At 52.4% G+C, this 11676-nt stretch overlaps 1 protein-coding gene across 1 annotated transcript; it reads right to left on the reverse strand.

Annotated features, from left to right (window-relative positions):
- Window positions 1–5852: 5852 nt before the first annotated feature.
- LOC136454874 (uncharacterized) lies at window positions 5853–6344 on the reverse strand. Its single transcript, XM_066455123.1, has one exon. It carries the CDS (start codon window positions 6342–6344, stop codon window positions 5853–5855), a length of 492 nt encoding a protein of 163 aa, XP_066311220.1.
- Between the last annotated feature and the right edge of the window lie 5332 nt (window positions 6345–11676).

Here is an 11676-nt window from a genome sequence, read left to right on the forward strand (position 1 = left end):
GGCGAACAGGATCAAAGACATAGCGCTCCCCGGAGGGGATAGTTAGTTGAATGGATCTGATAGACATTATCTGTAATCTGTGGTCAAGTGTTGATCCTTTTGTGTCTTGATAACAGATTCATAATTTTGTTTCGTTAAACAAATTCATAATTTCATTTCGTTTGAACTTGCTTTCCTCCCTTTTTGTATTAAAAAAAGGGGCTCATGCAATTCAACCCTTCTGTTTGTTAAGACCATAGGGCCCAAGGTGTGTAAGAGGGGAACTTTGATTTGTGCTGGTGAGCAAAGTTACTATAGCCATCGGGGCGTGGGTTTATTGCAGTTTGACCAGGCATGCTCGGCTATTCGTTCCCACAAACCTTGCCACTAACTTTTCACATGAGGAAGAGGTCCGATGCAGCGACTGTTTAAAAAAAAGGAGGTATTTATACCTGTATTAGCCCCCGAGTGAGATCCGACCCCTTGCGATTGCTAGGGTCAAATGTCACTGGAGACCAAAGAGAGGATAGCGAAACTACTCTTATATTCGCACGTACCCCTTCCTTAGGATTTTAGCTATCGTTCTGCGACCATGCATTTGGTATCCTTGCAAGTCCGGCCTTCCCCGAGCCCCCGCGTGTGGTGGGGATTTGGTCAAGGGTCGGCTTGTTTTTGTGACTATCACCCTGTCCGTGGTTTTTGGAACCAAAAGGGTTGAGGCGACATCACTTGCCTCGATGGCTCGAGTGACGCACTTGATGAGCTCACTAACGGGGATGTTCGAACGGAATCCGGTCTCGTTTCTCATGACAGGGTCGGCAAAGCCCTCGGGTGGCATTCTGTTTCTCCTTAACCCGCCTTCCAACAGATTCCCTCTCAATGAGGATTCTATGGGCTCAGCTAGAGGCTGGATTGAACGAGAAGGTTGAGATGACCCTATCCGCCTCTATGCGGGTTGGGCGAAGGCCGCTGAGGCTCATCTGCGTTTTCTCCCCTGGCTCTTATTCAACGTGAGGCGGCCTTGGGCCCTTCATGGGCTAGCCTTTGAACCTCGGTCTCTCGATCTAGGATCGGGTGGCTCAAGCCCCCGAGCCCCTTCAGGTCTGATAGGGGTCAGCCATGTTTGGCGCATCACCCTGTCCTCAATTTCCACAACCGGAGGGGCTAAGCTAACGACACTTGCCTCGACAGCTCGAGTGTCATGCTCAGTGAGCTCGCTAACGGGCACGTTCAAGTGGAATTTGGGTCCGTCATCCATTGATGGGGTCGGCAGAGCCCTCATCTGGCATCCCACTACTTCTTAACCCGCGTCTCGGCAGATGCCTGAGCCATTCGATAGGCTCAGGTGGCCCATTGGCCTCTCCTCGATGGAGATTCTATGGATTTGGCTCGAGGTTAGAATCGAACGAGAAAGGTTGAGATGTCCCTGTCCGCTTCTGAGTGGGGTCAGGCAAGGCCGCTGGGGCTCATCTCGGTTTTTTCTCCCCTGGCTCTGTTTGACGCGAGGTAACATCGAGCCCTTTGCGGGCCAGCCTTTGAACCTCGGTCAGTTGCCGCTCATATCGAATGAGGCGACTACCGCTTCATGACGCAACGCAAAGCGTTGAGATGCAGCAATTGCATATGCAATGCTTGGATATATGGGATGAATGCATGATATAATAGAAACGAAAGTGGGGGTCGGTGATGTTACCTTGGTGGCATGAGTGACGAGGAGCTCTTACCGGACAGGTCCGTGCGGGGTTCGGGTCCGACATTTGCGACGAGGCCGGCGTAACCTGCATGGGCACTGCAATTTTTTATTTCTGTCTCTCGATAGTGATCCGAGCCGTTCGATTGACTTGGGCGACCTGACAGCTTCTCCTTGAAGGAGATTCCACAGGTAGACCCCTCCGAACCCTTCTTGAGAAGGCGGATGATAAAGGTTGGGGTGCGGGGACGAAGAATTTGATCACGCTAGTGAACAAAAAATGCCATAGCCAATGGGGCATAGGGTCTAGCGGTTCGACTAGTTTTACTCAAAGTTCATATCCACACACCGTGCCTCTGGTTTTTAAACGTAAGGAGGGGTCAGGTGAAGAGAATGTCTAAATGAGTAGATACTCTCGGCAGCCCCTGAGTGATGTCTGCGCCCCTACCGTTGCTGGGGTCGGAGGCTCGGTAGTGAAATTGGTACGTAAAGTAAGTAAATAACTGTGCTTATCTTTCAACGGCCGTCCATCGCTTGGCGTTTGCCTGGGGCATCCGATTGGCTCAAGAGGCCCGTTGGTCTCCACTGGATGGAGGCTCCGTCATTGGGCCCTTCAAGGTCTTGCCTGGGAAGGTGGAGAGCCACCTACATGCTGCTGCGCCTTGTTTCTTGCGCCCGACATGCGGTAGTGGTGGGCCATGCCCTAGCCACGTACTGTTTGACTAGGCACCGTCTCATCGACCAAGGCGCGTCCCGTCGGTCAAGGCACGTCCCATCGAATTCCCATCTACATTGAATATGGGAAGGGAGAGGGTTTTATGCCCCAATCCTTCGCCTTCCTCCAACTGCTGGGTCTCCTCCTTAAATAGGGGAAGGGAGAGGGTTCTTGTCCCATTCCTCCGCCTATTCTTGAGCTGCTACCTCCCCCCTTCTTCCTTCTCGCAGAGTATGTTTGTGCGTTGTGATGGCTCCTAGGTGAGAGAGGGTAATGCGAGGGAGAGGACTCATAGATCCGTTCATGAATCTAGAGTGTGATGTCGAGCTAGAGGTCATCCAATGTAGATGAGATGGTGCTGGCCACCTTCATTGAGAAGGGGCTGCTTCTGCCGAAGGAGGAGGCACGTTGGAGGGTGCTGCATGTCGCTGACTTCGTCGCCGGCTTCATCGCCGTCTATGAGGCCTTCTTCAGGATGGAGCCGTACATAGGCTTCTTTCGGCGAATCTTCCCTGGGCGAGCCTCATTGGTGGGGAAGCCACCCAGGACTGCGCTGATGGGAGGTTTCGCCCTGGCGGCCTCTCAGGTCAGCTAGTTCATCAAGTTTGATGAGACGTCAGAGACATCCACCAGCCATGGCGGCCATACTTTGGCGGGTAGCATCCCTGTCCGAGAGCTGCCTTGTCTCGAGGCGCCGTTGTCAGGGTTGCGGCTGATCACGATGGCATAGTCCCTGGATGCCCCGGCAAAGACACCACGATCACCGACGTGGTGCTCGACGTTGCAGATGACACCCTTAGGGATACCGTGGAGCGGTAGGACATTGCAGTTGGAGAGCGTGGTGCGGCGGCCACAGCAGTACTTAGAGTAGAAGTGGTCAGCAGATGTAACCATTTAAGTTGTGGGGAAGCCCCCGTGTGAATAGTTTTTTGTAACGTCCCGCCTCTACAAGGCCGGGCCCGCTTACATCTGGCAGCTTTTCTAGGACATAGATTGCCCTCACAGACCCACACAAGTCTTTTCTGCGCACTTTGTCCTCACTCATGCGCACCCGGGAAGGACTTCCCGGTCGGTCACCCATCGCTCCAGGCCAAGCACGCTTAACCTCGGAGTTATTTGCAGATGGGCTTCTGGAAAAGAAGTTGCAACTTGTTGATATGAGTATCCTATTAATCCTGTTAAGCCCTAGGTTGGGGTGTTACATCCTCACCCCGTTAAGAGATCGATGTCCTCGTCGATCAATCCCAAGCCAGGAGCGTCCTCTCTTGGCCACGTCCGTGTGTCCAGAGCCAGCGCATGTGCCATGCTGTGTGACCACGCCGGATCCACACTAGCCATGCACACCATGCCTGCGCAACTGCGACACACGCGCCCATGAAACCGCGAGAGTCGGCTCTGATACAATTCTATAACGTCCCGCCTCTACAAGGCCGGGCCCGCTTACATCTGGCAGCTTTTCTAGGACATAGACTGCCCTCACAGACCCACACAAGTCTTTTCTGCGCACTTTGTCCTCACTCATGCGCACCCAGGGCTCTGATACCATTCTGTAACGTCCCGCCTCTACAAGGCTGGGCCCGCTTACATTTGGCAGCTTTTCTAGGACATAGACTGCCCTCACAGACCCATACAAGTCTTTTCTGCGCACTTTGTCCTCACTCATGCGCACCCGGGAAGGACTTCCCGGTCGGTCACCCATCTCTCCAGGCCAAGCACGCTTAACCTCGGAGTTATTTGCAGATGGGCTTCCGGAAAAGAAGTTGCAACTTGTTGGTATGAGTATCCTATTAATCTTGTTAAGCCCTAGGTCGGGGTGTTACATTTTTTGTATTCATGAATACATCAGTCCCTTTTCGTGATGAAATCACTTTGTAAGGGGAAGCTCGTCCCATCCATTTCCCGGCAATGTTTGTGCCGTTCGGTCGATTCGGGCTACCTACTGAAACAATAATTTTCTACGGATATAAAGGATGCGGACATCCTGCTCAGGAATTTAGTTAAGTAGGAAAGCTAGGCAGCGAAACTTGTAACAAATGGACAAGCTTTCAATATTTTGTTATATCAAACATCTTCTTATTTGTTCTCCCCTTTTTTGTGTAAAAAAGGTTTAGCGCATCCCGACCCTTTCCATGGTTAAGGTCACAAAAACTCGGAGCAAAGGTGAGTCAATTCTAATTACGCTGGAGAGCAAAGAGACCATAGCCGCTGGGGCATAGGTGCCTCGCAGTCCACCCAGTTTTACTCAAAGCTTGTTCCCAAACTTCTAGCTCTTAGGATTTACCGTGCGAAAGGAGGGCAGGCATAGAGAATGTTCGTAGGATAAATGTACTCATACCAGCCCCCGATCAGGTCGGATGTCACAAAAGATCAGGGATTTTAATGACAAAACTGATAAGAGAAAGTATGTGTTTATTTAGGGGTAAAAATGATGTAGCTGCTCAATGTTCTAGGCATTGGTGAAGACCTCGCCGTCGATGGTTTTCAACTTGTAGGCACCTGGCCGGAGTACTTCCACGACGATGTACGACCCGTCCCAGGGTGGGGAGAGCTTGTGGCGGTCCTTGTTGCTCTGCATGAGGTAGAGAACCAGGTCCCCGACGTTGAAGGCTCGGTCCCATACCCATCGGCTATGGTACCGCCGCAACACCTGCTGGTACTTGGCCGAGTGGAGGAGGGCAACATCGCGAGCTTCATCTAGCTGGTCCATGGCATCTTCATGGGATCCCTCGACTCCCTATTTGTCATATGCTCTGATCCTTGGCGCTCCATAGTCGAGGTCGGTTGGGAGGACAGCCTTGGAACCGTAGACCATGAAGAAAGGCATGCAGCCAGTGGCTCAACTGGGGGTTGTCATTGGGCTCCAGAGTACCGTGGGAAGTTCAGTGACCCACCGTGCGCTAAACTTGTTCAACTGGTTAAAGATCCTAGGCTTGAGGCCCTATAGAACCATGCGTTTGCACGCTTGACCTGCCCATTTGTTTGGGGGTGCGCGACGGTGGCCCAATTGACCCAGATGTGATATTCATCATAGAATTGAAGGAACTTTTTTCCAGTGAATTGCATGTCATTGTTCATGATGATGGAGTTCGAGACTCCAAAGCGATGGATGATGTCGAGGAAGAACAACATGGCTTGCTTGGATTTGATCATGGAGATCGGCCGAGCTTCTATCCACTTTGTAAACTTGTCTATGGTGACAAGCAAGTGGGTGTAGCCCCCCGGGCGCCTTCTTTAGAGGTCCAACCAGATCGAGCCCCTAAGCCATGAAGGGCCACATGATGGGGATCATCTGGAGTGCCTAGGCCGGGAGGTGAGTTTGTCGAGCGTAGTACTGACACCCTTCGCGGGTGCGCACGATCTGCTCGGCATCGGCTACTGCAGTGGGCCAATAGAAGCCCTGTCGGAATGCATTTCCAACCAAGGTTCTAAGCACGGCATGGTGACCACAGACCCCACCGTGGATATCGCTCAGTAGATGCTTCCCTGTTCGATGGGGACGCAACACTGCACGATCCCAATGTGGCTCCGCTTATAGAGTTCGCCCTCCATAAGAACAAAGGACTTGGTGCGACGTGTGAGCCGCCGAGCTTCTGTCTTGTCCATCGACAGCGTGTCACGGAGGAGGTAGTCGAGGTAGAGAATTATCCATTCGATCAGAGGGTCATGCTCTATTATTGGATCTTGTTCAATCTCCATGACCTCAGGCCCGGACAGAGCCGTCGGTTGGTTAGCCCCCGAGGCTGGATTGGACAGACCATTGTGGGCCTGCTCCAATCCATTGTAGCGCATCGAGGGCTTGTGTTGGTCACTGGCGAAGACACTCATTGGCACCAGCTCTCGGCCGAATGCCGCCTTCGCAAGCGCATCGGCCGCCTCGTTGAGGCGCCTCGGGATGTGATTGAGCTTGAGACTATCAAATTTGTCCTCTAGCCGTTGGACTTCTCGATAGTATGCCACCATCTTGGTGTCATGGCAGCATGACTCCTTCATGACTTGGTCGACGACTAGCTGGGAGTCGCCCTAGACGTCGAAGCGTTGGATGCCCAACTCGATGGCGACGCCTAGGCCGTTGATGAGCGCTTCATACTCAGCCATATTATTGGATGAGGGGAAATGGAGATGGACCATGTACCTCATGCATACCCCGAGGGGTGATACGAAGACTAGCCCTATGCTGGCGCCCTTCTTCATCAGTGATCCATAGAAGTACATCGTCCAGTACTCTTGGTCGACGACCGCCAGTGGCATTTGGACCTCGGTTCATTCCGCGATGAAGTCTGCTAACACCTAGGACTTGATCACTGTTCGAGAGGCACACATAATGCCCTAATCCATCAACTCAAGTGCCCATTTTGCAGTTCTTTCCATGGCATCCTAGCTTTGGATGACCTCGCTGAGGGGGAACGATGTCATGACCGTCATTGGGTGTGACTCGAAGTAGTGGCATAGCTTCCTTTTGGTGATGAGGACGGCGTACAGGAGCTTCTAGATTTGAGAGTAGCGGGTATTAGAGTCGGATAGTACCTCACTGATAAAGTACACAGGGCACTGCACCTTGAAGGCGTGCCCCTCTTCTTCCCACTGCACTACTAGGGCGGCGCTAACCACTTGTGTGGTGGCTGCGATGTAGAGCAGGAGGGATTCTCCATTGGTTGGAGGAACCAAGATCGGGGCCTTTGTCAGAAGCAGTTTGACCATGTCAAGTGCCTCCTGGGCCTCGGATGTCCATTTGAAGCGGTCAGCTTTCTTCAAGAGTCGATAAAGGGGAAGACCTCGTTTGCCGAGGCGGTAGATGAATCGGCTAAGCATGGCAAGGCACCCTATAACTCGTTGAACCCCCTTTATGTTCTGAATTAGGCCCATCCTTGTGATGGTTGAGATTTTCTCCATGTTGGCTTTGATGCCACGCTCGGAGATGATAAAGCCAAGCAGCATACCCCTCGGGACCCCAAAAACACACTTCTCGGGATTGAGTTTGATGCCGTTGGCTCAGAGTTTCGCAAAGGTCTACTCAAGATCGGCAACGAGGTGGTCAGCCCGTTTGAACTTGACCACGATATCATCAACGTAGGCCTCAACGGTCCGCCCAATAAGGCCCCTGAAACACTTGAGCATACAATGCTGGTACATAGCCCCAGCGTTCTTTAAATCGAACGGCATTGAGAAATAGCAGAACGATCCGAAGGGGGTGATGAAAGATGTCGCGAGCTGATCGGACTCTTTCATCGGGATTTGATGGTACCCGGAGTACGTATCAAGGAAGTAGAGGGTTTCGCACCCTGAGGTAGAGTCGACTATTTGGTCTATGCATGGCAAAGGAAATAGATCCTTTGGGCATGCCTTGTTGAGACCCATATAGTCAACACACATCCTCTATTTCCCACTCTTCTTTTGTACAAGAATGGGATTGGCTAACCACTCTAGGTGGTATACTTCCTTGATGAACCTGGCCGCCGATAGTTTTGCTATCTCTTCATTGATGGTCCTACGTTTCTCCTCATCGAAGCGACGCAGGCGTTGCTTCACCGGCTTAGAGCCTGGGCGGATCTTCAAGGTATGCTCGGCGACTTCCCTCAGAATGCCTAACATATCCGAGGGTTTCCATGCAAAGATGTCTTTGTTGCCGCGGAGGAAGTCGACGAGTGCCCTTTCCTATTTGGAGGAAAGCGTGGTACCAATGCGTGCCATTTTTTCCTCAGAGCTATCAGGATCTATGAGGACATCCTTAGAACTTTCTGCTGGCTCGAAGGACCCCTCGACTTCTTAGTGTCAGGCGCTTCTTCTCTTGATAGCGGCGAGCTCTCCGGAGGTGACGATTGCTGCAGCATGGCCATAGCACTCGACCTCGCACTCATAGGCGCGCTGGAAGGAGGTGCCGACGGTGATGACCCCACCGGGGCCTGGTACTTTTAGCTTGAGGTATGTATAGTTGGGGACGGCCATGAACTTCATGTAGCCTGGACGTCCTAGGATGGCATGGAAGGTTCTAGGGAACCCAACCACCTCAAAGGTGAGGGTTTCCATCCTATAATTGAATGGATCCCTTAAGGTAACAGGTAGATCGATCTGCCCAAGTGGCATGGCCTGCCTTCCGGGCACGATGACGTGGAAAGGTGCTCGGGTTGGGCGGAAGCGTGCCCGGTCGATGCCCATTTCGTCAAGCGTCTTGGAGTATAAGATGTTGAGGCCACTGCCTCCATCCATTAGTACTTTGGTGAGCCACTTCAAACCGATGATCGGGTTGACCATGAGCGGATATCTCCCTGGATGCAGGATGCTCTCCAGGTGGTCGGTTCGATCGAAGGTTATGGTGGATTCTAACCACCGGAGGAAGGCAGGCATGGCCGGTTCGATCGTATAGACCTCGCGGTGCGTGACCTTCTGGCGACGTTTGGAGTCTTAGGCCGCTGATCCTTCGAAGATCATAAGACAACCATGTAGTGTCGGAAAGCTACCGTCCTTCTCCTTAGCATCGTCTGTGGTGGGGGTAGGGTCCTTTCCTTGCTCCCCTTTGTTAGAACCTCTGGACAAGAACCACCGCATGAGGCTGCAGTCCTTTTATAGGTGCTTTACTAAGAAAGCATGGTTCGGGCATGGCCCCTCGAGTAGTTTTTTGAAGTGGTTTGGAGTGCCCTCCATAGGCTTTCAACCACCCTTGCGGTCAACAGCGGCCATGAGCGAGTCCTTGCATCATTGCTTCTTGTTCTTTCTTTTGGCAGAATGATTGGAGGTGCCTTCGCTGGTACCCTCGTCATGCCTTGCCTTGCCCTCTTGATGATCGAAGATTGCTCTGACCGCTTCTTCTCTTGAGGCGTGGTTGGTGGCAATGTCTAGGAGTTCCTTGGTGGTTCATGGGCCCTTGTGTCCTAGCTTATGAACCAGAGACTCGCAGGTAGTCCCAGATAGGAAAGCTCCTATGACGTCGGCGTCAGCGACGTTAGGTAGCTTGTTGCACTGCCGAGAGAAGTGCTGAATGTAGCCACGGAGGGTCTCACCGGCCTTCTGACGGCAATTTTTGAGGTCCCATGGGTTCCCAGGGCGCTTGTATGTGCCCTAGTTTCCCACAAAGATCACCCTCAGATCCGCCCAACTCTGGATTGCGTTGGATGGCAGGTGTTCCAACCATGCTCGTGCTAAATTGGCTAAGAACAGTGGAAGGTTGCAAATAATGAAGTCATCATTATCCGCACCATCGGCTTGGCAGGCAAGCCGATAGTCTTCGAGCCAAAGTTTGGGGTTTGTTTCCCTAGAGTACTTTAGGATATTGGTAGGTGGTTGGTACCTTGGAGGGAAAGCAGCGTTGAGGATGTGCCAGCCGAAGGCCTGAGGGCCCGGTAGGTCGGGGCTTAGGCTCCGGTCCTCGCCACTGTCATAGCATCCACCGGGATGAGGATGATAGCCATGGTGGGCTCCTTCTCTTGGGTCGCCATAGGTGCATTTGTGGGCATCGAGGGTGCTGCGTGCGTCGTGGTTGTGGCCGAGACACTGATGTACCGAGACCGTGGCGCACTGCTAGCTGCCCTGCGGTGCCTGGTGGATCGATGTGTCCCTACTAGGCCACTCGGAGAGTGTGCATTGGTTGGCGTCGAGCTTGCATCGCTGAGACAATGAGCTCTCTGCCTGTTGTGCCGCCGCACGCTCAAGCAACGTGCGAATCTCGTGGTGAGCCCCACGATCCTCGGGCATTGTAGCCTCTAGGAGGCCATGGAGCAAAGCCACCACGGTAGCGATGTTCTGGCTTGCCCGGGCGAAGTGAGGGACGGTTTCATCATCTACGTTGATCCTCCGGTTCATGTCGTGGGCCATGGAACGTGTGTGCCCACCATCTTAGTGGCGCCAGATCTCCCGATCAAGCTCCGTGCATTCCTACTCGAGTTGGAGCCACGCTTCCTCAATCTCCCATTATCGAGCTTTCAGCTGCTCCACCCTCATGTGAGGTGGGGCCGCTGTCTCCTACTCGGCCTCGTCGCCGAGGTTGTCTACCGAGGTAGCCTCCTCTTCGGGAATGCTTTTGACGTGTCCCTCGGGGGTATCTGCCATGAAGCATTCCCGGGAGGGGTGATGGCTCCCCCTGCTAGAGTCAAAGCCAGAGGCCAACCCCGGCTCCTCTACGAGGAGGCAGTGGAGTTATTCTATGACTTGTTCAATCACCCCCATGAACTCGTTGTTCGTGGAGAATGGGATCATGCGCTGTGCCACAAAGTGGCTAGCGGTTGCCACGGCGTTACAGAGTCTGAATGGAAGCACCGTCAGGGTGCTCCATGCGGAGTGTTCCAGAGAGAGGGTGAGGCAGCGTAGGTCCTCCCTGGATGGCTGGGGTCCAAGGGAGATGTCGGGCTGGCGCTCAAGCCTCCCGTAGTTGAAGCCAATGGAGGGGAGAGATTGGATGGCGGCGTGAGCCAACGCCAACTCTCCTCCCACCATGACAATGAAGTCTAGGTCACCAAAGCGCATGTGTGTGCCCAAGACCCAGTAGATTCCATGGCTAGCCATCTGTGGCCTGATGTTAACGTCGAAACACACAAAGGTCTCCTACCTGGAGCACCAACTGTCGGTGTTTCGAGTAAGCACCAACTAGTAAATTTGTATTTGTTGCGCGTTAGGCCCGGATGGTGTGCTAAAAGACACAAGGTTTATACTAGTTTGCGCAGAATGTCCCTACATCCAGTTTGCTATTATTGCTCATGTTATTAGCACTGAAAGGTTCGTAGTAGGGGGTAAAATGGTCGAGAGAGGGACAGGTCCCAAGTCTCTGATAGAAAGGTCGAAAGGATGCTAAGAGCTTAGTTGCTGCTTAGCTGTGTGTTATGTGGTGCGTGGTGTGTTGAATTGATCTGTTCCTTTAGTGGGGTGCCCTGCCCTCCCTTTTATAGACCAAGGGGGCGCAGGGATTATAGATGGGAGAAAGAGGAAAAACTAGAGGCAGAGAAGGTCCTTCGAAGGTGCTGGGTCTTCCTTCTCCTTTAGTGGGGTGCCCTGCCCTCCCTTTTATAGACAAGGGGGAGCAGGGATTATACAATGATGTATGAGCGTAAGACTGCCTTCGTTACCATCACATTCTATTCTATAGAACCTTTCCCTTGTCTCAATGGCTCTCCAAGCTATGATGTGACACAAACAATCATCACACACATGAGTGCAACTCTAAATAGAGTTGTCAAACTACCAAAGAAGATCAAAAAAGGCCTCTTACGCCATGGTCTAAGTTGTAAGAGATGTGTTTGACCAACATATTAGATTGATTAAAATGAACCATGATTTTCCTCAAAGGAAAATCCATAGTATTACAACA

This window comes from Miscanthus floridulus, chromosome 5 (genome assembly GCF_019320115.1).
Source record: "Miscanthus floridulus cultivar M001 chromosome 5, ASM1932011v1, whole genome shotgun sequence".
NCBI classification, from domain to species: domain Eukaryota; kingdom Viridiplantae; phylum Streptophyta; class Magnoliopsida; order Poales; family Poaceae; genus Miscanthus; species Miscanthus floridulus.